Below are 26,976 nucleotides of genomic sequence, written 5' to 3' on the forward strand. Positions count from 1 at the left end.
ATAAAGTGTAAATTTCACACTTCAATACACTCCATGATCTTACATAAAATTCATACCGTACCTGCCTTAAGGTTCGATTACAATAGCAATTGCAGTGCATTCTGAGTCTATTCACAAAGTCTACCTTACGTATGCAGTTTCAAAGGAATAAGCATGCAAAATAGACAATTATCAGTTAAGTAATCTTACACGTAAACAGGCATGCCAATTAAACTACTTGATGAGTCTACCCAAAGAATTTACATTATGCAATTTCAAAAGAATCACAAAGAGTAAACTTTGACCAGTCAATATTTCTTCAGATACGCAAGTATGCAAAATAACTATTCTATCTCAGAAGTCTTATTTTATTTTGTTCATACATACTATTTGTGCGACTTTCCCCTACCTCGGGATGTCGTGCAGCTGCGTGCGTCTACGCGTGTAGATGATACGAGGCTCGGGCCGCGGAGCCAGAGCGAGGGGTCCGATGCGAGGTCTGCAACAGTGCTACGTTAATTATCATGCGAAAAAAAATAGAAGGAACAAGCCTGCCTACATGAAAAGAGAGAGGCAGCAGGGGTGTGCCCCTGCTGGCCGAAATCAGAAAAATGACAAGGGGCGAGCCCTTGCTTGCAGACAGCCGCGGGGTGACAGGGCTGAGCCCTCTGTCGAAAATAATACCGAGGCGGCAGGGGGGTCAGCCCCTGCCAAGAACAATCAAGTGGCAGGGGCTGAGCCCCTGCCAGAACCGATTAGGTGGCAGGGGCTGAGCCCCAATGAAAGTGGCAGGGGCTCAGCCCGTGCCAGAACTGATTAGGTGGCAGGGGCTGAGCCCCTGCCTGCGAAAATGAAAGTGGCAGGGGCTGAGCCCCTGCCAGAACCGATTAAGTGGCAGGGGCTGAGCCCCTGCCGGCAAAATGAAAGTGGCAGGGGCTCAGCCCCTGCCAGTAACAATTATGTGGCAGGGGCTCAGCCCCTGCCAGCAAAAGAAGAGTGGCAGGGGGTATTCCCTGCCCTCCCAGAAGCCAGGGGGCGGCAGGGGGTGAGCCCCTGCCAGCCCATCAAAACAAAGGGCGACAGGGGCATTGCCCCTGCCAGCCGAGACAGGAAGGCGGCAGGGGCACTACCCCTGCGCGCCAGAACACAAGAGGCAGCGGGGCGAGCCCCGCCTGCCGAAAAAAACAAGAAGCGGCAGGGGCATTGCCCCCGCCTATAGGTGGTCGAGAGGTGGCAGGGGAACTGACCCCTGCCGAAAGAGAGACCGCAGTGGGGGTGACAGGGAGGGAAACCGACCTCCCGTCAGTTTCCATGTCACCCACAGAGGTGAGGGAGTGCCGCAGGGGCCATTGGTCCCCTGTCGGCACTCCGACGCACCCCCAGCGAGAGAAAGGGGACGACAGGGGCTGCGTAGGCCACATGTCGGGGCCCTGATGGCACAGGGAGGCGGTGGGAGGCCGCGGCAGCGGCTGTGAGCCGCCTGCCGGCCTCCCGGCGAGGTGACAGGGAGGGGGGTGAGGAGGAGAAGAGGGAGTACTAACCTGGGAGGCGGTGGCCGGCGTCGGCGACGTGCGCAGCAGGGAGGAGTGTGGCGTGGAGGGGGGGCGAGGGCTGCGAGAGGGAGGAGAAGAGAAGAGGGAGGCGTGACCCCCCCCTCGCCCTCCATCCTCTCTCTTAAAGGCGCAGGGGGCACCCGAATGGGGAAACCCTCGATGGGTTTCCCTATTCAGCCCAGAAACGAAGGGGGAGAAGGGGGGTTGCGGCGCCCGACTGCTCGGGTTTTTTGAAAACCCTAAAATAAAAGGGGGCCCGGGTCGGGTCCGGACCCGACCCGGCCCGGGTCCAAACCGATTTTTTTTTTATTTGGGGTTTTTACACATATATATTCTGTGTTTGGATAGGTGTATATTACATATATATTATATAATCTGTTTTTTTCTGTCAATCCTATTATGCTTATAATATGTTTCTAAGTCATATAATTAGTTTCTCAGTTATATATATGTTATATATTTAATTAATTATATAAATATATATGTATTTGTGTGAAAAACAGATATACATACATGTTAAGACGTTATATTTTACTATCAATCCTTTTATGCTTTGTAGTTTTTGACATCTATATAATCAGTTTCTCAGTTATATATATGTTATATATTTAATTAATTATATAAATTTGTGTGTATTTGTGTGGAAAACATATATACATACACGTTAGGATGTTATATTTTGTTGTCAATCCTGTTTGTTTCTGTGTAAATTTGTGTGTTTCGTAGTTTTTTTCACAGCTATATAATTCGTTCCCAAGTTACATAATTAGTTTCTAAATTATATAATCATTTCTCAGTTATATAATTTGTTTCAACATGCAATTCCTGATGGATGTTTAATTGGAATTCATGTGCATTATATGTTGATTCTTATTGAATATGAATATAAATTCATTGGATTATATAAAGCATTGTCTTAATTTATTTTAACTCTTTGAGTTTTTATAAATTTATGAGTTAATATATATTTTCTTATATACATTTTTGCAGTTAAACAATGAGAAAAGATATAGGATGGAATCATGGAGCAAAAGTTTCAAATCCCACTAAAGAACTCAAAATCATAGGACATGTAATTTGCAATTACTGTCATAAAGAGACTAAATGAGGTATCTACAAGCTGAAACATCACTTAGCTAACACGAAACATGGTGTAAGCTTGTGTGAAGCGATTTCACCTAATATGAAAAGGTTTTTTCAAAATCATCTAAGGAATCATAAGCAAAGAAAACAAGATGAGGAACAAAACAAGTTCAAAATTGAGAAGAGCGTTTATTTTGAATCATCAACAGGCAATAATGTGAACAAAGAAGTAAATAGATCGTGTACTGTTGCAAAACAAGCACAGTTGGTCCCATGAATCTCTATGTGAACAAAGAAGCACGACAAACTACAATAAACATTGCTTTCAAAAGGGATGAGCGAAAAAACGTACATTGTGCTATTGGTAGATTTTTTTATTCTAATGCTCTATCATTTAATCTTTGCAATAGTCCATATTTTGGTCCAATGGTAGAAGCTGTAAAAACCAGTTTTACAAAAAAAAAATTAAAAAGAGATCGGACCCGGGTCGGGTCCAGACCCGACCCGGATCCAACCCGTGCCCAGCCCCTCGAAAACTCCTTTTTCAGAGGGGCTGGCAGCCCACGGCAGGAAGCTTCTCCGGCGACACAGGGGGCGGGCCCTGTGTGCGCCCCCTCCCTATTAAAAGACGAGAGGGGAGAGGGGAGGGCTTACGAAGCTCCCCCGACCCCCCCCCCCCGACTCTCTCTCTCATCTCTCGTCTATCCCCTCACTCTCTGCTCTCTCCCCCGATCCCCCGACTCTATCCCTCACTCCCCTCCCAGCGAGCTCCCTTCCCGGCGACCTCATTCCCCTCGGCAGCCCAGGTAAACACCCCCCCCCCCTCTTTTCTTCCGTAGATTCGCCGGAAGGCCGGCAGGTGGCCGGCGGCCCCTGCCGAGCCTTCCTCCTCCTTTTCTCGACAGGCAAGGGGCTCCGTCCCCTTGCCTTCCTCTTTTTCAACAAACAAGGGGGCTCCGCCCCCCTTGCTTTCCTCTTCTTAACAGGCAGGGGGCGGAGCCCCCTGCCCTTTTTAACATTCTGGCAGGGGCCATGGCCCCTGCCCTTCCCTTTCCACGTAGGGGCCGATGGCCCCTACCCTTCTCCTTAAGAGAGGAGGTAGGAGCCAAAGGCTCCTACCTCACCCCTCGGAAACCAAGCAGGGGCCATTTGGCCCCTGCCCCTCTTTTAACTGACAGGGGCCAGAGGCCCCTGTCTCTTTTTCTGTCGAGCAAGGGCTCGGCAGGGGCCTTTGGCCCCTGCACTCCCCTGCCTCCTCTCCTATTAAACCGCAGAAGGCCTTTGGCCCCTGCGCTCCCTCCTCCCTACTCGTTCCATTGGCAGGGGCCATCGGCCCCTGCCCCTTTCTCTTTTAAAAACCCGACAGGAGCCGAAGGCTCTTGCCCCTCCATTTTCTTTTAAAAAATTCCTTTCTTTTTTTTGAGACCCGACAGGGGCCTCTGGCCCCTGCCCCTTTTCCTGTCAAGCAAAGCTCGGCAGGGGCCATTTGGCCCCTCCCTAATCTTCTGAGGGCCGCAGGTGTGCATTTGGCCTCTGCGACCCCGTCTCTCTCTCTTTTTGCCTTCCGACAGGCCAACAGAAGGGGGTGGGAAGCCCCCCTTCCTTTCGAGGTTGGAGAAGCCGAGTCTCCTCTCTACCTTTGCTCGTTTATGCCTTCTAAAATCACATTTTTTGCAGTTTACGCAACGGAGCCCGTTCGCGCCCTGCGAACTAAACCGACGATCACCTACGTTCGTAGACGGCTTCATTCTCGCAATATCCCAAGGTAGGAGAAGTTGCACAAGGACTTAAATAATTAAATCAAGCTTAAATAATTAATGATCGAAAGGACTTAATGATATATTTATATACTTATACGTATATAAGTACACTTTTAAATCAAGGACGCGGTTTCGCGATCCTTGTCCTTTGCTTTCACATTTCCTATTTCAGTTTGTCGTCGCGCTTTGCGCCCAGGCTTTTACTTTCGTATTTACTGCTTACTGTCTTTTAATTCAAGGACGCGGTTTCGCGGTCCTTGTCCTTTGCTTGCGCACTTCCTGTTTCTGTTGTCGTCGCGCTTTGCGCCCAGGCTTTTGCTTTTGTATTTACTACTTACTGTCTTTTAATTCAAGGACGCGGTTTTGTGATCCTTGTCCCTTGCTTTCGCAGTTCCTGTTTGCCGTCGCGCTTCGCGCCCAGGCACTTCCTTTTCGCATTATTGTCTTTCGTTTTTGCCTTGCCTTTGACTCAGCGTATTCAGAAGGAATACCTTTTCCTCTTTTTACCCAATATTTTTTGGAGAACCCTCGATCTGAGGCAAGATCAAGTTGATGGGTGATGGGTTCATTTGTGAAGCCCATTTACCAAAACCAGTGTCGTGACTTGCATAGCACCTAGACTCTGCGTCATCAGTTGTCAGATTCGAGAGAATCACATGCCATATGTTGGCAAGTTGTGTGTCGTTTCGAAAGATTTGAAATTTAAAATAGCTTTTTAAAAAACATTATAGCTTTGCGAAACACACTCCCGAGGCTCCTATTAAGGACATGTATCCCTTTCCTCGTAAGTGTACTTCTTGAACATGCGAGACATGTTAGTACTACGACGATTGGATGAGAGAGTCTTATGACCTCGATTGATGCTTAGTGCACGTTGTTAAAACACATATAAAAAAAATGGGATCGCCTTCATAGGCAAGATGCTCGTTTCGGTCTAATGGACCAGAGCATGAACAATGAGGCAACGGCTAAGAAACCCCGTCGCGCTCAATTCAACTTGGCTTCGTCAAGAGAGAGGACGAAGGGTACCAACTCCGATGGACAGACCATTTATGGCTTTTTAAAAGGGCAAAAGACCCGTTTTTTCCCCAGTCATCGGAGGTTAGGGGGAGGGATAGGGGCTACATAAGTTAGCCTAACACTTCTGCAGAAGTTGGATGCATCCCTATCAGGCCTTGAGGACTTACTCTCTCGACCATCGGTCGTCTCCATAGGAATAGGATTCAGTCAGACAACCGAGGTATATTAAAATACTTAACATAATGAACACTCGGCTTGGACTCGACTGTTTCGACTCACGTGCCATGTATGTACCCGCATGGCCGGTTATCAAGTAATAACTAAATTGAGCATGCACACCCTTTTCAGTTTGTTGTACTTAGCTTATTCCTCCAGTCTATCTGCTTAGTTTGCTCGTTACTACCTGCTGCATAAATTATCTATGCCTAATTTAGTTCTTTCTGTCTTTGTACTCTCCTGCTAGTTTTTCGCAAAACTAACCCATTTCATGGGTACAGGTGACGATTAGGTGCATCAGGCGATGGCGCTACTGCGAGATGATTTAAGGATCCACTGTTTCTGCTCGTAGTTCTTCTCCTGGACATTTTGGTTTTTGATACGGTTTTTCCTTGAGGAAACCCAAATTTTGTACAAACTTGATACTCTCTTTAAATAGAAGAAATGGTTTCCTAAGTATTATTGCAGATCGTCCATGGTAAATCTTTGTTTTCTCGCTAACGTGCCCAAGGTTGTCAAACCTGTCATTTTTCTTTTAAAAGAAATCATTTCCGCTGATTTTAGAAATAAACTCTGTAAAGAAAAAGAATTTTCCAACTATTTCAAGGAAATTATAAGGTTCGAAATTTTGGGGCGTTACAGAAGCTATTGCAAATTATAGATGAGGGTTCAAACCACCTTCTTACCACGAGATCAGAATGTGAATTTTAAATGATGAAGTAAATTGTACTCATAAAATTTTAAAAGAGTTCAAAAAAGAATAGCCAAAAGTTGGTTGCAGCATTATAGCAAATGGTTGGACAGATGAAAAATGAAGAAACTTAATTAATTTTTTTGTGAACATCTCATCTAGAACAATATTTTTGAAGCCTGTTGACATCAGCGACATGAAAAAATTGCTGCAAATTTGTGTAAGTTGTTTGAAATTTTGTTAAAAAAGTTGGTGAAGGAAATGTGGTGTAATTTATTATAGATAATGCACCAAATTATGTGATAACTGAAAATATGTTAATAACAAAAAAAACATGTTTTTGGACACCATGCGCGGGCGCATGGCTTGGATCTCATGTTAGAAGATATTGAAAAAATATCAATTTTTAAAGATACAGTGGAAAAGACAAAAAAATTTACAAGATACATATATAGTCATGCATGGATATTAAATTTGATGAGAAAGTTCACAAATAAGAAAGAACTTCTATGTCCAGTCGTCACTCATTTTGCCACAACATATCTCAAGCTTCATAGTATTGGATGTTATAAGAAATATAGTTGAAGTCGATGTTCTTGTCTTCAAATTTTAGATCATCTAATTACTATAAGAAATCTGATGCTAAGAACATTTCTTATATTGTTCTTAATAATCATAAGTTTTGGGTTCTCATATCATATGCAATTAAAGTTACACTATCTCTCGTGAAAGCGTTGCGATTAGTGGATGCGGATGAGTCTGCTATGGGATTTTTGTACGAGGCAATAGATAGATCAAAGGAAGAAATTGCTTCAAACCTTGACAATGTTGAAAAAAATATAAACCTATTTGGGACATCATTGATAGACGACGAAACTTGCAACTTCATAAGCTTTTGCATGCAGCTGCCTATTATTTAAATCCTCATTTTCATTATGTTGACAACTTCAACCCGGGTGGAGAAGTTATGAGTGGCTTTTATGATTGTGTTGAAAATTTAGTTTCTGATGCAAATGTTTGGTTGAAAATTACAACACAAATTGATCCATTTAAAAAGGCAAAAGGGTTGTTTGGTAGAGAGGCAATCGTTACAACAAGAAAATTAAAAAGACCTGGTAAGTTTGCAATTATGTTGTTATTTGTTAATATTTTATTTATGTTTTATTATTTTTTTGTTAATTATAACATTTTTAATATTTTTATTATTTTATTTGAATGTAGCAGATTGGTGGAGTTCATTTGGGCACGAAAATCCTGAATTGATAAATTTTGCAATTTGAATTCTAAGTTTGATGTATAGTGCATAAGGCGGTGAAAGAAATTTGAGTACTTTATCATTGGTCTGGGACTTTGTATTTTATTTTTGAAATAAATTTGTATAAGTTTAATTATTTTATAATTGATTATCAATGATTTAGAATTATAGGTGCATACAAAACGGAGGAATGGACTTGAACAAGAGAAGATGAATGTATTGGTTTTTGTATGTACAATATGAAATTAAAAGAGAGAAATATGAGGAAGAGGGCTACCAAAGACCCTATTGTAATGAAGTATGCGAAAAAATAAAGAATGCTAAGAGCATTCACAATGTCCAACAATGGACAAATATAAAAGAGACAATAGCCGAGTCCACTATAGAAAGGCACAAACTAAAAAATAAAATCTCTTTATTGAGAGAAAGAGCACTCAAGCTTGAAAGATACAAAGGGGTTCGCCCCTATTTATACAAAAGGAATAGCCTCAAAAGAGGAGCCAAAAGGAGGGCCAAAAATGGGACTCCCATAGTGTCGTTGGGAGCCACCAACGACTCTATGGTGGGGCCCCTTTATGGCATGTGTTGAATAAAAATAAAAAAGAAAAAGAAAGAAAAACCTAATCCAATAAAATAGTTGTTTATTAAAATAACTATGTGAAAAGACATAAATACCCCTATCGGGTATTATATATACATATGTATGGATATATATTTTAACCCCCCCCCCTCAAACTTTACGGGGAGATGACCGAAAGTTTGCCAAGAAGAAACATGAAGCGAGGAGCAGGAAGGGCTTTAGTAAAAAAGTCCGCCAACTGATATTCTGAAGTGACGTATGGTAGAGTAATTGTTCCTCGTAGGTATTCATCACGCACATAATGACAGTCTATCTCTATATGTTTGGTGCGCTCATGAAAGGTGTGATTGCTAGCAATATAGATAACACTTTTGTTGTCACAGCATAGCTTTGAAGCTCCAGTAATGTCAACCCCCATAGGCTTCGAAGACACACAAGTTCCATTCTAGTAGTCGTCATAGCCCGGTATTAAGCTTTAGTAGAGGATAGTGAAACTTTCTGTTGCTTCTTGCATCTCCAAGCAATTAAGGAATCTCCTAAAAAGACACAAAATTCAGTAGTTGAGATTCTATCATTAGGGTTACATCTTCAATCTACATCAGTATAAGCAAGCAAATTTAACGAAGAAGATGAGGATAGAAATAGTCCTTTAGTTATGGTGTTTTTGATGTAGCGGATGACCCGGAGAACAACACTCATATGCACAGTTGTAGGGGCATGTTGAAATGGACTAGCAGAGTGAACAGCATGAGCGATGTCTGGTCTGGTGATAGTCAGATATGTGATCCAATGAGTTGTCTGTAGGGTGTGGGATCTTCTAGAAGAACTACATCCTCCAACCTTAATTTTGCATTAATTACCTCTGGAGTCTCTATCTTTTTATCATCTGAAATGTCAGATTTAGTACATATATCTGCAGCAAGCTTCATTTGTGACAAAATATATCCTCGGAGAAAATATGCAACTTCAATGCCAAGAAAATATCTAAGGAAGCCTAAATCAGACATGTCAAAGTTATTTTTTAACATATTTTTAACATTAACAATACTATTTTGATCATTTCCTGTGATAATCATGTCATCAACATAAAGTAATAAGATAACAATACTAGTACCTGCACTTTTAACAAAGAGAGCAGTGTCAGTATAACAGGAATGAAATCCCAATTTAATCATGATATCACTAAATCGATCATATCAAGCCTTGGGGGCTTGTTTAAGACCATATAAAGCTTTCAAAAGTTCAAGGTTTGACTTTGTCCAATATTAACTCCGGGTGGTGGATCCATATAAACTTCTTCATTTAGATTCCCATTTAGAAATGCATTTTTCACATCGAGTTGATATATAGGCCATTTTTTGGTTGATGCGACAGCTATTAAAGTTCTGACACTAGTCATTCGGGCTACAGGGGTGAATGTTTCATCATAGTCAATTTCATATTCTTGTGAATATCCCTTAACCACTAATCTGGTTTTATATCTTTCTAAGGATCCATCGCTTTTGGTTTTAACTTTAAAGACCCATCGGCATCCAATAGGTTTTTTTATGTGCAGGGAATTTGACTATTTCCCAAGTATTAGTCTTTTTTAACGCATCTAATTCTATCTTCATTGCTTCAACCCAATGTGGTAGAGTTTTGGCTTGATTATAATGAGCGGGTTCATAATATGAATGTATAGTTATTAAACATGCCCGATAATTGGGTTCTAGGGACTCAGGTTACAAACCGATTAGGTGGTATTGATTCTCTAGAAGATCGCCTAACAGGGGTGTTTTCTAAAGATTCAGTAATTTGAAAGAATTTCTCTAAAGCACTAATAGGCCTTTCTTGATTTCTTCCGGTGTAAACATTAATATTTTTATTACTAATATCACCATTTTATAGTGGTATATCAATATTGGATGCATCACAAGTATCCTTTATACTTTCAAGATGATTCATAGAATCATCACATATATCCTCTATAAGATCATACAAAAACATATAGTCGATTTCATTTTCTTTATTGAGTTTTTCAAATCCATTCTCATCTTCTAAGAAGGTCACATCTTTTTAAACATAAAGTTTGTTATTTTTAAAATCAAAACACCTATAGCCTTTTTTATTTTTCCCATGACCTAGAAAAATGCATTCAATTGCTTTTGGTGACAACTTATCTCTCTTATACAAGAGAACAAAGCATTTACAACAAAAAATGTGAAGGCGATTGAATTCAGGAGAAAATTGAAGAGTTTTTCATAAGGAGAGGCATTCTTTAATTTAGAAGAAGGCATTCTATTAATTAAGTACGTTTTAAGACGGCTTCGGCCCAAAAAAAAAATGGAACATTTTTAGAAATAAACAATGTTCTAGCGGTGTCGATAATATATCTATGTTTTCTTCCCGCTAGTCCATTTTGTTGAGGAGTTCTAGGAAACGATTTTTTATGACAAATTTCATTTTGTTTTAAATAATTTTGAAATTCGGTAGACAAATATTCTTCACCTGAATCGGATCTAAGAATGGATATATTACTTTGAAATTGATTTTGTATTTTCATATGAAACTCTTTAAAGAAGGAAAACACTTCCGATTTATGACTAAGAAAATAGATCCAAACGTATCTAGTGAAGTCATCGATGAAAGTGACATAACAAGAATAACCACCTTTAGACATAACCAAATATGGACCCCAAACATCTGAGTGCACCAATTCAAAAGGTCTTGTAGAAATAAAAGTTCTAGTTGGAAATAGAATAGCCTTCATTTTCAAAAAAATGTAATCTTTGCAATTAATGTCTTTTTTCTTACAAAATTTGTTTCCAAATGGAAAAAGATACATTTTTGAATAACTTGGATGTCCAAGTATTTTATGTCAAGTTTCAATACTTTTATCTTGGACATAAGTACAAAAAGAGTTTGTAGGAAGGTTTAGATGATCCATATAGTAGAGATCCCCCTTTCTATGGCCTTGCCCAATCCGCTTCCCAGACCAGAGAACCTGCACAAAGCAACCATTAGATGAGAAGGATATTTCACATCCATGGTCGGCAATTTGAAAAACCGAAAAAAGATTCAAATTTAGTTTTGGAAAAACTCTTACTTTAGGAACAAAAAGGTTTTGAGAATTTTTAGAGTTAAGTGTTTCAATACTTGTGATTTTTAAAAAAGTCCCATCGGCCGTAGAAACGCATGAACCTTTTGAATTGGTACACACATTGGTTAAAGCATTTTCATGAGGGTCATATGAAAAGATGCTCCGGAGTCTAAGATCCAAGAATATGTATCGGGTGATGATGTAGACGCAATGGCCGCACCCGATGTAGAGGAAGTAGCTTTAAAATTTTGTTGAAGAGCCATAGATATTTGACCAAGAGTCTCCTTGAGGTCACCGTTCTTGCCTTCATCTTCTTTGGTGGTGGATTCTTCAAGAGAGGTCATCTTCTTTAGTGCACTATAGTAATCTTGAATACTTGAATCACCTTGTTTGATGGTTCTAATTTTTTCTTGCAAAAAGTATGCTCTTGCAAGGTCTTTTGGGGTATACCTGAGTTACCAGTCGAGGAAGCGGGAGCGGGAAGCAGGAGCGAAAAGCAAAGCACTTTCAAAAATTTAGGAAGCGGGGAAGTGTGGGACCACTTAGAAGAAAATTTTGAACTGTCTCAGAAGCGACCTAGGAAGCGAACCGGAAGCGAGGGGGAAGCGAAAAAATGAAAAAAATGGGGAAGCGAGGGGGAAGCGCGCTTCCCATATGGGAAGCGTGTTTCCCATAAAAGGGAAACGTGCTTCCCATAAAAGGGAAGCACGCTTCCCAAAAAAGGGGGATGCTTCAGAAGCGCGACGTTTCGCGCTTTCCCTTTTACCTAGGCGCTTCCGGTAACTCTGGGGTATACATACCCTTCATAAAGAACCAGGCCTCATTGGCTCGGCAAAATTTGGCTATGTTAGCACATATCTTGAGTTGAACATTGTTCATGAACCAAGCAAGGATTTTGGCGTGATTGCTTTCCCAATCTTTAACTTTCTTTTGGTGGTCTCCAATGGTTTTGAGGCGAGCATCTCCCTCAAGAGCTTTTTCATGGCCTCCTTCCATCCTGGTGAGCTCCAATTGGGGTTCCGGAATGGAATCCATAATATAACCCCAAAGTTTCTTACCTTTGAGGTTGTTCTACATTGTCGATGCTCACATCATGTAGTTCTTTCCATTGAGCTTGAAGGATAGGTCGATTTTGGATTCCATGATGTCACCAAAGAGTGCGAAGGAAAAGAGACAATGTATGTAAAACTGAATATCATGGTTCTTCCTCTAAGAACCGAATGGCTCTGATACCATGTAACGAAGTATGCAGAAAAATAAAGAATGCTAAGAGCATTCACAATGTCCAACAATGGACAAATATACAAGAGACAATAGCTGAGTCCACTATGGGACAATACATAGACAAGCTTTGAGAAAGGCACAAACTAAAATATAAAATCTCTTTATTGAGACAATAGCTTGAGTGCTCTCTCTCTCAATAAAGAGATTTTATATTTTGTGACCGTTGGGGGCCCCAACGACTCTATGGTGGGGGCCCCTTTAAGGCATGTGTTGAATAAAGATAAAAAAGAAAAATAAAGAAAAACCTAATCTAATAAAATAGTTGTTTATTAAAACAACTATATGAAAAGACATAAATACCCCTATCGAGTATTTTATATATATATATATATATATATATATATATATATATATATATATTAACACCTAATGTCTAGATCATATAGACTCAGACGGATTGTGGAGAAGGAAGATCTAGTGTTGCCTAGCGATCCCAATTGGTTGGAGGATTCATGGTTGGACTCGAACTTTGACATAAATGCCATTGAGCATGTGTCTATTGAAAAAGTCACTTCATCTCATGATTCACAAAGTAGTTCTAGGCAAGATAGGTCTTCAAGTGATTCAGGTAAAGCTATATTCCTTTTACCTTAGTATGAATATAAATGTATTTTTTTAATTAGATAAAATAAGTATTTAATACATGATTTTTTATTGAAGGAAAAATAAAAGCAAAAGAAAATGCAGATGATGAAGACTCAAAGAATGAGGACGAAGGAGAACCTATTTATATAGATTTCTCATATGATGACATTGAAGACTTAGATATTGATGATGATGAAACACAAGAAGAGCCTAAACCTTAATTCATATCATAGGGCTATAGGCATTTATATGTTTTTTTTTATCTTTCATTTGAACTTGTGAATGTTAGCACTCTCATTTTGAAGAGTTTTGGACAAATATATTAACATTCGGTTGTTAATGCCAATATACATTTTCTAATGATGACATGATGTTGTTAATGCTAATATGCATTTGGTAATGCTCATATTTTATTTCTTAGATACTTATGTAAATCAAGTTGTTGCATTAATGTTACTTTTATATGTTAATCTCATATTTTTTCGGTATTTATTTGAGACTTTTTATTTCTTGTTAGTTGCTACTTCATCAATAAAACATTTTTTTATTTATTTGTAACTTTAGATTTTTTTTATAATTTTTTTAAAGTTTTCAACAAAAAAATATTTGAGGCTTACGCTTTACGCCTCGCCTCAGTTTTTGGTGGAGCGCCTCGCTACACCTCAACACTTTTCACAACATTGGTCTAAAAAAAATGGCATTAAACTTCTAATAGGATATTCAATGGCAAAAAAAGGATATGATGGTTCTAAATTATATATATATATATATATTGAACTTTCAAAGATGAAAAGAGAAAATAACAACCATTTGAATCCCACATATATATAGAGCTATGTCACACGAACTTGGCTCCAAGGTCGATGCACCCGCATCGACACGCACCAACACGGGTGCGGCTCGGACTCGGTCAACCCGACCCTGGGTGCGGTCAACGCACCCAGGGTCATTTTGATTCATTTTTTGGATTTTTTTTTTTAAAAAAATTCTGGGCTACAGAATTTAAAAAAAAAAATCTTGGGGGGGGGGGGGCGCGGCCCCCTCTGACCCCCTCCCGCTGACCGCGCAGCGGGACCTGCGCTGGGGAAACCCCCCCACCCACCTCCTGTAAGGAAAAAAATTCTGAATCAGGCTTCACAACTCATCACTTGTCCCCTAATGGGCACAACTTTGACAGAGTCTTATATATATAGCCGAGTCCCCGTGTCCAAAATTTTTGAAATTGCGCCGCACCCGTGTCGCACCCGCACCCATGTGACAGATATAGAGAGAGAAAAGCAGAGTTAGAAAAGTTGTATAAACTTAACTTAAGAAAGGTCCATAAGGATCTTCATTTGCAAGGGATGCATCATGGAATAGCCTGGCACGCTTTGGGTTCGCTACAAATGTAAATGCAACACATAAAATAAGATTAATCAGAGAACTAATGAAATTTTATCTATGTTCAACTAAAAAAGCCCAAGTTACCTGTAAGCATCTCATCAATAAGAGCAAGTACATATTCCACAGTTTCAACCTTGGATATATCCCGCAAAATGCTTACAAAGACACGAACATAGGCTGGGCCATCCTGTGTCAATTGTCATTCATGTCATTAACTGTAATAGATTCTTGGATAATTTTTCTATGTATACAGGCTGACTTACTAATCACTGTGCACATCAAAACATATAAGTACTTTGTAACAAAATTAAGGACATAGTCCATGAACCAGAATACAGAGTGCAACTTATAAATAAGCAATTAAGTGGTAGAAGTATATTGAAAAAGACATTACATGTTTCTTTTATAACATGCCCGGCATCAATATTTCCATAATCAAAACATACTCCTAGCGTGAATACAACCAACTGTTCGCAGTACCATAATAATGAGAAGAAATAACCAGAATAGATATGAATTAGAAGCATCAAAAAGTACCTATCAATTTCATACCAAGGATCCAGACAAGGTACAACTTGAGAAAAAAAGAACTATCAAGTTTCCGAAATCAAGATCTAGTTTACAGACACGAGATAATAACGAAAAAGGACCAAAGAGATAATTAAAAATTGTAAAATAAGAACACAAAACCAACATCATCCAGCAGCTGTGCGCGGTAGCTTTCAGATCTGTTATCATAACGCCTGAGTAGCTGAAGGCATGTCCCAGTGATCAGCTTGGTTGTCATGTAAGTTTCCCATGGAATGTCCCTCTTAAGAACCTTAAGAAAGCACAAAAGGATCTGAGTTAGAAGACGAATAGGTACAGATCCATACATCACAGTAAAATCTTTAGGATGAATCTGTTGTCTCTAAAACAAAGTAGATACAAGTATGGGGCATCACTTATCTATTTTTATACTAAGATCCGGTAACTTTATTGATCTATTCAGAAAACCAAATTTGAAAAATGTACGCAGCACTTAGCAACATGCGACAAAATCAAGTCAGCCAACAAAAATTAATTGCCATATCATGTTGCCTTAGGAGTACATCCATATCCCCATTCTTTCCCACTGTCATTCATTCCTCTGAATCATATGCAGACACTCATCTGAATACAACTTTTTTGAATTAGGCTCCATGCTCTCCATGCATTTTAAGATGATGCAAGGTATCAGCAAGTTAGATAGATGATAGTACAAACCATCCTGTGCAGTTGATTTCCCTCTGCATGTATGCTTCCCGTGCAAGCACGTGTCTTTAGTGTTTACTGTTCTTGCTAGACAAAAGGCTTCAACAATCTAATAAGCCTAAGCCATAATGATACACATAATTACTCCAGAATAAAAGCAAAAATTATGATAGTTATATATAGAGAAAAAGTAGTAACTGCATACCACTTTTCTAGCCTACCACGAGCAAATGGGTGATTTTTTGTTATTTTTTACAAATCTGACCCTGCAGATGTGTTCAGCGTGGTCGATTTGCTAAGAAACAACATTTAGAACATGTTTTTTCGACAAAAAATATGATTTTTTTAAGCCTTCAATATTTATGAAAATCTTAAACTCTCGATTTTGAAACCTTATAAAAACCTACCTGCATAAAATCAAGCACGTAGAACATATCTGCACAGTTAGATTTAAAAAAACATGGAAAAAAACCTTCAAAAGCCCAATAGGCTGGCGGTAAGCCAAAACAGTGGTAGGCAGCTCATCAGGTAGGGGTCACTCCTGAATGCCGCCAAGTTAATGGGATGTCACAAGTTTGAAACTCATGGGTGTCATCCCTTGCCACAAGGTCGAAGCTAGGCCTACTCTCCAGTAGGCAGGGGGGACCTCAAGGGTAACACCCCATTCCGGTTTCCCTTGGATCAATTTTCCTGTCTTTGTTTGGCTGATCTCAACGCAATCACCCGATGCTGCAAAACAAACAAAGAAATTAATTAACCAGAGTTGCCTTAGATTTCTCATCTCGTGGGGGGAGGAGATCTGATCCATTCGATATCACCACTTTTTGTGTGGTATTGCATATTACTGGTCCTACCTAATCTATGTTGTCAGTATCCGTGGGTATTGTATCGGCGTATCGCCGAAACAGAAAATCTATACACTTCACCCATGAATCGGTTATTTTTTAATAAATATAAAAAATACATAAAATTATTTTAATGGCTTTAACATGTGTCACGTTTTGATTGACACTAATATTTTTTAATTATTTTTTGGCCGATTCAGAAACGATTCGCTTGAGTCAGTATCGGCCGATTCACCTGAATAGTTGGCCAAACGATACAGGGTAGATACCGATACTGACAACATTGGTCCTCATCTAATGGATAGGAGATGGATCTGATAATGGGTAACTAACAAAAGTGCCAAACCATTCCTCTAGGGCGCACAAAACAGTTGTCATGCTCTACTTGAGCGCATAACTTTGGATCCCAGAAGCATGCGTCGGGCAAAAACGTGAAGCATCGTAAAAAAAAAAAAATTAACCTATTATTGGGACAGAAACAACGCATTCTTTCTATTATTGGGACAGACACATTCACACGATATGTTATTTGTTCTCTTGTTTTAACTTTTAATGGAGTACAAATTCACAAAAAAAGACACTATTTGCTCTCTCTCTCTCTCTCTCTCTCTCTCTCTCTCTCTCTCTCTCTCTATATATATATATATATATATATATATATATATATATATATATATATATATAATTCAAAGTTGGGAATATTCTCTATATTCAGTGACAACACCAACGACCAAGTTTCAAAAAAGATTAGACAAATGGTTTGAATGTGCGTCTAGAGGTAATACACTGCACATGACCTACAGCAAAAACATGCAGAGGGTTTTTTTTATAAGCAAGCTGGGGTTAGGCATGTTAAAATGTATCTAATATATATATATATATATATATATATATATATATATATATATATATATATATATATATACTGTATATTACATCAATACCTGATAGGGGTATTTTTGTAATTTCACATAGTTGTTTTAGAAAACAACTATTTTCGTTTTTTGATAAAATGTAATTTTATTTTCTTATTTTTTTATTTCTTTTGAGGGTTAAAAGGGGCTCCAACCTTAGAGTCGTTGGAGCCCCCAACGGTCACAAATGTGACCGTTGGGGGCTCCCAACGACTCTATGGGAGCCCCCTTTTGGCTCTCCTTTTGAGGCCTTTTGGCTATCCCTTTGCTCCTCTCCCTCTTGTATAAATAGGGGTGAACCCCTTGTATATTTCTTATTCTTGAGAGCTTTCTCTCTTCTCAATAAGAGGCTTTTTATATTGTTGCCTTCTTAAAGGCTTGTGCTTGTATTGTCCCTTTGTGGACTTGTGATATTGTCTCTTTTATTCATTGTTGTAAGTGCTTGTATGCACTCTTTATATTTCCGCAATATCGCATTACATGGTATCAGAGCCACTCGATTCTTGAATGAAAGGTGTGGTTCGTGTATCTCATATTTAGTGGATATCTTCTCACCTCTTGGCAACATCATGGAGGCAAAGATTGACCTATCTTTCAAGCTCAATGGAAAGAATTATATGATGTGGGCATCGACAATGGAAAATAATCTCAAAGGAAAGAAGCTTTGGGGTTTTGTCATGGGTACCGTTCTGGAACCTAAGTTTATGCTTACAAAGGACGAAGAAGGTCAAGAAAAGGCTCTTGAAGGAGATGCTCGCCTCAAGGCCATTGAAAATCATCAAAAAGAAGTGGAAGATTGGGAAAGCAATCACGCAAAAATCCTTGCGTGGTTTATGAACAATGTTGAGATTAAGGTATGTGCTAATATAGCTAAATTTCGTAGAGTCAATGAGGCTTGGTCCTTTATGAAGGGTATGTATACCCAAAAGGATCTTGCGAGAGCATACTTCTTGCAAGAAAAGATTAGAAACACCAAGCAAGGTGATTCTAGCATTCAAGACTATTATAGTGCCCTAAACCCACTATGGGATGAATTGACTCTTTTGGAGCCAAAATGGGTTTCTATGGAAGATATTGATTTAAGGCAAAAACAAATGGAACAAGAGCGATTGTTTCAATTCCTTTTTGGGCTACGTCCCGAATTTGAGCAAGTGAGATCCTCACTTCTCCATAGATCTATTTTTCCTCCTATTGAGAATGCTATTGCCGAAATCACTCAAGAGGAGACAAGGCTTGGCATGAGTAAGCATGTTGATGAAGTCCTTGCCGTATCAAAACCGGGTAACAATGTTAGAACCTATAAGCCTCCTCATTTTGGGAAACAAGGAAACTACAATGGAGGAAGAAAAATGATTGTTTGTCATTATTGCAATGAGCCGGGTCACATTAAACCCGCTTGTCCAAAGCTTATTGGAACCTTCAAGCCTAAGGTGGCCTCTCTTGAAGAAACCACCACCAAAGAAGATGAAGGCAAGAACAATGACATCAAAGAAACTCTTTGACAAATATCTATGGCTCTCCAACAAATACTAAAAGTTTCTTCCTCCACATCGGGTGCGGCTATTGCCTCGACATCATCACCCGGTACGTATTCTTGGATCCTTGACTCCGGAGCTTCTTTTCATATGACCCCTCATGAAAATGCACTTATTGATGTTTGTACCAATTTAAAGGACTCTTGTGTCTTTACGGCCGATGGAACCTTTTTAAAAATTTCAAGTATTGGCTCTTTTAAAGATTCTCAAATTTTTTGTGTTCCAAAAGTAAGAGTTGTTCCCAAACTAAATTTAAACCTATTTTCGGTTTCTCAAATTGCCGACCATGGATGTGAAATATCTTTCTCATCTAATGGTTGCTTTGTGCAGGATCTCCGGTCCGGGAAGCGGATTGGGCAAGGCCATAGAAAGGGAGACCTCTATTATATGGACCATCTTGATCTCCCTACAAATTATTTTTGTTCTTATGTTCAAGAAAAAAACATGGAAACTTGGCATAAATGACTTGGTCATCCAAGTTATTCCAAAATGTATCTCTTTCCTTTTGGAAACAAATTTTGTAAGTAAAAAGAAATTAATTGCAAAGATTGCATTTTTGGAAAAATGAAGTCCAAAATGTATCTCTTTCCTTTTGGAAACTAGAACTTTTCTTTCATCAAGACCTTTTGAATTGGTGCATTCGGATGTTTGGGGGCCTTTTCCGGTTATGTCTAAAGGGAGCTATTCATATTATGTTACATTTATTGATGACTTTACTCGGTATGTTTGGATTTATTTTCGTAGTCATAAATCGGAAGTATTTACTTTCTTTAAAGATTTTCATAAAAAGGTTCAAAATCAATTTCAAAATAACATATCTATTTTAAGATCCGATTCCGGTGGCGAATACTTATCTCACGAATTCCAAAACTATTTAACCCAAAATGGCATTTGCCATCAAAAGTCATCTCCTAGGACTCCCCAACAAAATGGCATAGCGGAAAGGAAACATAGGCACATTATAGAAACCGCTAGAACATTACTTGTTTCTAGGAATATTCAAAAGAAGTTTTGGGCCGAAGTCGTTCTAACCTCAACCTATCTAATCAATAGAATGCCCTCTTCTAAGTTAAAAAATGCTTCTCCCTATGAAAAACTCTTTAAATTTTCACCCGATTTCAATCGTCTTCGTATTTTTGGTTGCAAATGTTTTGTCTTATTACATAAAAGGGATAAGTTATCTCCAAAAGCAATTGAATGTGTTTTTCTAGGATATGGTGAAAATCAAAAAGGGTATAGATGTTATGATTTTAAGAATGATAAACTATATGTTTCAAAAGATGTAACATTTCTAGAAAAAGAAAACGGTTTTGATAAAATAGAAGAAACAAGTGAAATTGATTATATATTCTTATATGATCTTATTGATGACATACAAGAAGATTTTCTTGAAAACATAGACGATACATGTGAGGTATCCCCTCTTGACATAACACCCTCAAATGATAGTGATCCAAATATAAATGTTCATGATAGTGATATAAATGTTTACTCAAGAAGAAATCAAGAAAATCCTATTAGTGCCCTCGAAAAATACTCTCAAATTTCTGAATCCATTGAGGAACCACAAGTTAGGCATTCTTCTAGAATATCAATACCCCCAAATAGGTTTGTATCCTATGATTCCTTAACCCCCAACTATCGGGCATGTTTAATAACCCTACATTCTTATTTTGAACTGGCTCACTATAATCAAGCTAAATCTATACCACATTGGGTTGAAGCAATGCAAGTTGAACTAAATGCTTTAAAAAAGGCCAATACTTGAGAAATAGTTAATCTACCCTCGCACAAAAAACCTATTGGTTGTCGCTGGGTCTTCAAAGTTAAAACTAAAAGCGATGGCTCCTTAGAACGATATAAAGCTAGATTAGTTGTTAAGGGATATTCCCAAGAATATAGCATTGATTATGAAGAAACATTCACTCCCGTAGCTCGAATGACCAGTGTCAGGACCTTAATAGTTGTCGCATCAACCAAAAAATGGCCTATTTATCAACTTAACGTAAAAAATGCATTTTTAAATAGAAGTTTAAGTGAAGAAGTTTACATGGATCCGCCACCCGGAATTAATATTAAGCAAGGTCAAACACTTCGGCTTTTGAAGGCATTGTATGGTCTTAAACAAGCTCCTAAGGCTTGGTATGATCGTTTCAGTGATATCATGATAAAGTTAGGATTTCACTCTCGTTATACTGACACTGCTCTTTTTGTTAAACATGCAGGTTCTAGTATCGTAATTTTGTTGCTTTATGTTGATGATATGATTATCACTGAGAATGATCAAAATAGTATTATTGTTGTTAAAAATATGTTAAAAAATAATTTTGATATGTCTGATTTAGGTTTTCTCAGATATTTTCTTGGAATTGAAGTTGCATATTTTCCTAAAGGATATATTTTGTCACAGATGAAGCTTGCTGCAGATATATGTTCTAAGTCTGGGATTTCTGATGACAAGAAAGTAGAGACTCCCGAGGTTATTAATGCCAAATTACGGTTGGAGGATAGGGTTCTTCTGGAAGATCCCACACCTTACAGACAACTCATTGGGTCTCTTACCTATTTAACCATCACCAAACCAGATATCACTCATGCGGTTCACTCAGTTAGCCAATTTCAGCATGCTCCTACAACTGTGCATATGAGTGTTGTTCTCCGAATCATCCGCTATATTCGGAATACCATCAATAAAGGGTTATTTCTATCCTCCTCTTCTTCCTTGAATCTTCTTGCTTATACTGATGTCGATTGGGGAGGTAATCCCAATGATCGAGTCTCAACTACTGGTTTTTGTGTCTTTTTAGGGGACTCTTTGATTGCCTGGCGATGCAAGAAGCAGCAGAAAGTTTCACTACCATCCACTGAAGCTGAGTACCGGGCTATGGCAACCACGACAATGGAGCTTGTATGGCTTCGCAGTCTGCTTAAAGACATGGGAGTTGATATTACCGAAGCCTCAAAACTATGTTGCGACAACAAGAGTGTCATCTATATTGCGAGCAATCATACTTTTCATGAGCGTACAAAACATATCGAAATGGATTGCCACTATGTTCGTGACGAATTCTTACGAGGAACCATTGTTCTTCCATATGTGACTTCAGAATATCAATTGGCGGACTTCTTCACTTAAGTTCTTCCGGCTCCTCGCTTCATGTTTCTTCTTGGCAAACTTTTCGTCATTTCCCCGTAAAGTTTGAGGGGGGGTGTTAAAATGTATCTAATATATATATATATATATATATATATATATATATATATATATATATATTACATCAATACCCGATAGGGGTATTTTTGTAATTTCACATAGTTGTTTTAGAAAACAACTATTTTCGTTTTTTGATAAAATGTAATTTTATTTTCTTATTTTTTTATTTCTTTTGAGGGTTAAAAGGGGCTCCAACCTTAGAGTCGTTGGAGCCCCCAACGGTCACAAATGTGACCGTTGGGGGCTCCCAACGACTCTATGGGAGCCCCCTTTTGGCTCTCCTTTTGAGGCCTTTTGGCCATCCCTTTGCTCTTCTCCCTCTTGTATAAATAGGGGTGAACCCCTTGTATATTTTTTATTCTTGAGAGCTTTATCTCTTCTCAATAAGAGGCTTTTTATATTGTTGCCTTCTTAAAGGCTTGTGCTTGTATTGTCCCTTTGTGGACTTGTGATATTGTCTCTTTTATTCATTGTTGTAAGTGCTTGTATGCACTCTTTATATTTCCGCAATATCTCATTACAAGGCAGACCCCTACCAGTTGGGATTCGAACTTGCAACGTCTCAACACATGGTGACGTGCACTCACTGCTCCTACCAGACAAGCCAAGACTAAACATTTATGCCATATGGATTTAGAACGAATCTTGAACTCCAAGTAAGCCAAGAGAGAGAGAGAGAGATGCAAAAGGGTAGAATCTAGGACATAGGTTTCGCAAATTGTGGTTGTTCCGATCCTCCAGATCAGATCCAGATCCGACTCTCCATGTATTTAGCTTTTCCTGATGAGAGAGAAAGAGAGAGATTAGGAAAGCTATTTACATGGAATCTCATAGGAGAGAGAAATTAAGAAAGGTACGAGAGAGTTGTAATATAAAACCCATGCATTTGCATGGGAAAGAAAAAAGAAAATACAAGAGTTGTATTGAATTGTTACTATAACAGTAAACCTAATTTTTTCAAATCATGCATGACAGAACCAAAATTCAGAACAGCAAGGACTTGCCTAAGACTTGAGAACTATGTCATAGGGACTCGGCCAACTAGGTGTCGCACCCATGTCGACGTAACGCGGGTGCAGCACCTGGTGTTGCGGTCCACCTAACCTTGGGTGCGGTCAACGCATCCAGGGTCATTTATGTCCAACTTTTGGACTTTATATATATATATATATATATATATATATATATATAATTTTTTATATTTTTTCTGCACCCCCGCACTCAAGTTTTTTTAAAGTGCCGCACCCCTACACCTGCACCCATGTGACATAGCTTGAGAACAACTATGGCGATGAGTGTGGAACACGAATTGGTGGCTGGACTCTGCGTTGAGACCCAGGAGCAAATGAAGGCTCTTGATGAGAAAATGGACTCAATGAAAGGAGAATTCAAGGAAAAAATTTAAAACTTAACTTGCATGATGGAGACCCTCTTAAGTCGGGGGTACCGAGGTACCTTTGCAAGCAAACACCTCAAGTTCCTCCAACGCCAATGTTAACTGGGGTGAGAACTCCCAATCTTCAGCCCAGGTGATTGAAGCAAGGCAAACATGCCTCAAATTTTCAACATTTGGTGGAGAACATCCCACAAGTTGGATCTTCAAGGTAGAGCAATACTTCAAAATAATTCAAATTCCCAATCACGAAAGAGAAAACTTGGTAACTATGCATTTGGAAGAAAGCAATCCATTGGTTTAGATGGTATGAATCATATGTGGGAACACCATGTTGGGAATCATTTGCTAAGGCCCTTACACTAAGGTTTTGGACGACCACACCTTTAATCACTCAAAGTACGCCTATCTTTAAGGCAATGGATGAAAATGAGCTCCTCAAGAAGACTTGCACTTTAACACCTAGGGTAAGTTTGGTTTGATGGGTTACATGTGATTTCAAATGAAATTTGATTTGGAATTATATGAATCAGAATCACAAGAGGCTATTTGTGATTCTGATTTTCATTTAAATGAGAAAGCAACTCTCATTTGTAAAGGCAAATGCGAGTCAATTTCTCACCACTCATTTTCTGATGTTTGTTTGGCCAATGCCAATGACATTCTCTTGTTTGTATGAGAGTCCAAATCTGATGAGACTCAACCAAACATGCCCCTAATGTAAAGATAGAAGAAAATGTACATGTAGAGATATTGTTTAGTGGGTGTAAGCAAGAGCACCCTAGCCAAGCATGCAAGCCATCCATGTAACCATGACATGTATAAAACTATATTGGAAAACAAGAAAGCCAAGGAGGAAAAAGAAGGTGAAAAATAAGAGGAAGAGGAGGCACTACCAAGCTCTTTCTCCATTGCCAGGAAAGAACATGCACTCACAAAGTCTTAGATCAAATCATTGAGAGTGCAAATCTAGCCATATTCTTTGTTGGAACACCCACACAATGTACGGATATGGACCAAGTCTTAGTCCATGTAGATTTGGCTTCATTTTTCAATGAAAAGGAAGCATGTGTGAGCTCATCAACATTGGAATGGTTTGTTAAAATGTATTGATTCATATATATATATATATATATATATATATATTTGTATGATTGTACATGTATAGATTGTATGATTTTAAATTGTTTTTCTTCCTTTGTAATAGGTAATACCCTTTAGGGGTATTGTGATAATTTTGTAGATGTAATGGGCTCTGTCTATTAGGGGCAGAATGATAATTTTGTGCATGTAATAGGCTCTGCCCTTGACAGGCAGAACTGACCACTTTTTTTATTATGTCGTTTACACTTTTGTAAAGATCAGTGTTGTCTTTTAGTTAATATAGCTGTTGGGAATCTTCAACAGCTATATTCAGTTTTGCCTTTTAGTGAATATAGTGGTTGGAAATCTCCATCAACTATATTTCTAATTGTTAGAGTCTTTCTCAACAGCTATATGGGTTCGCTTGGCCCTCTTGTTTGTATGTAAATAGGGACCTTTTGTCCCAATAGATGTAATGCTTTCCTAAGCATTCTATCTTAATAAAGATTATTATGTTTTTATGTATTTTGTGTTCTTTTGTGTATGTTCTTTGGTGCCTCTTATGATCTCTTGTATTTGCCATTGATTGGCTTGTGTATTGTTCCTTTGTGGACTTGTGCTTGTGCACATTTAGGCTCTTTGTAGCTATTGTATGCACTTAGGTGCTTTTGTATTGTTTTTGGCATTTGTATTGTCCCTTGTAGGACTTGTTCTTGTGTTTATGCTTACTTGCCGCTTGATTTCATTACATGGTATTAGAGCCAAGAAATTTTTCTTAGTATTTTGCCTCTTGAGTGTTGGGACTCTTTGGTTCGAGTTTGTATTTTGTGAAAGAATCGTGATCGATAAATGACCTGGATTCAAGGAAGATCTTGACCCGGTACGTATCTTAAATCTTTATATATATGTTCGCCAAAAGGGCCAAAAGGGCCCTCGCACCCACATCGACACGACGCCGGTGCAGGTGCTGTGACGCGGGTGCAGGAACATGAGGGAAACCATTTACCTAATAATCAAAAAGATGTCACATTTACCCTTGTTCACAATATCAAAGTGGCCTGTCAATGGTTAACAAAGCTCTCATAAAGTGACCTAAACGCCCACCTGGCTAAACGGGAGAATAGAGCTTCCTAGAGAGAGAGAGAGAGAGGGGCCTTTGTCAATATAGTTGTCTAACTTATCAATCCAATAGATATGATTTTGTCCATTCACGTCTACCATCCAAACCTGAACAAAAACAGCATGCTTAAAAAAAGAAAAAGAAAAGAAAAACAACCAAGTGCCAACCACAAACCAATTTACATCAGAAAACAACAATATTATCGAGCGATTTGACGAAAATATCAGCATTCTGATCGATATTATGAGAAACCAGATGACCTCATCTCAAATGAAAACGGAGGATGAATAAATAACAGAAATTGAAACACAAGAAAGGTGGATTCAGCAAGTTCTGCAATATTAAACTAAATTTAGCTACCGAATGGGGAAAAAATTGAATTCTGCAACTTTTAAGCTTCAACAAGCAGCAACTTTCTTCTACCAATCAATTCAATTTGCAAAAAATAAAAAATAAAAACTATGCAAGGAAACGCAACCCCTAGAAAATCGCACGATCTCTCATCCTCTAGCAACACCTTTTGAAGAAAGAGAAGCGGTTGTGGGATTGCGATTCCTTACCTGCTCCGTCGTCAACTCGGCGCGATCCATGGCGATCAAAATTCCAACCGGCAGAGAAAATGCACCGCTTTGATGATGGCTCCTAAAAGCCGAACTTCAAGCTACTAGTTTTCAAGATCTGCGGATCGATTAACGAACAAACGGAATCAATCAATGGGGGAAATTGCCGAGGATTTCTTCCACGGAATGGAAGATGAACGCAAAATCGAGTTAGGGTTTGGGGTTCCTTACCAGATGAAAAGATGCAGATGATGGAGAAGAAAACAGACTTCATGGAGAAAAAAAAAAACAGAGATGAAAAACAATGGCGGAAAACTTGCCTCGGATTTTCAAGTGGCCGTGTTGTATCGTAAGATGTGATATGACTTCAGTTTTTTATGTTTTTTTGTTTTACATTCTTAATTGTCTGCAGTGTTTGTATTCTGAGTTGAGCAATGGTAGGTTGACAATGTGTAGAAGCTATATATCAAACCCCGTCATAATCTGTAGCGATCTGTATTAACTGTCAACGATCCGGTTCACCCCTGAGTTTGGCAATCCATTGACTCGGAACGAATCGCACGAATCCTTCGGTGTATCTTTTCAATCATTGACCGTAGTAATTTACAAAA

The 26,976-nt window shown here is 38.8% G+C and overlaps 1 protein-coding gene across 1 annotated transcript in view; it reads right to left on the bottom strand.

The window, feature by feature from the left end:
- Positions 1-26,686, bottom strand: part of LOC149811796 (putative V-type proton ATPase subunit H) — a 163,480-nt gene extending 136,794 nt beyond the window's left edge. The window contains exons 1-5 of the mRNA XM_089993425.1: positions 26,597-26,686; positions 26,366-26,483; positions 15,163-15,288; positions 14,553-14,655; positions 14,394-14,464 (exon numbers count right to left, since the gene is read on the bottom strand). Of these exons, the coding sequence (XP_089849551.1) occupies positions 14,394-14,464; positions 14,553-14,655; positions 15,163-15,288; positions 26,366-26,395 (330 nt within the window). The 5' untranslated portion in view covers positions 26,396-26,483; positions 26,597-26,686. The remainder of the gene's footprint in view (positions 1-14,393; positions 14,465-14,552; positions 14,656-15,162; positions 15,289-26,365; positions 26,484-26,596) is intronic.
- Positions 26,687-26,976: the final 290 nt, after the last annotated feature.

The sequence above is a fragment of the Nuphar pumila genome, chromosome 17 (assembly GCF_984573655.1).
Source record: "Nuphar pumila chromosome 17, dmNupPumi1.hap1.1, whole genome shotgun sequence".
NCBI lineage: Eukaryota > Viridiplantae > Streptophyta > Magnoliopsida > Nymphaeales > Nymphaeaceae > Nuphar > Nuphar pumila.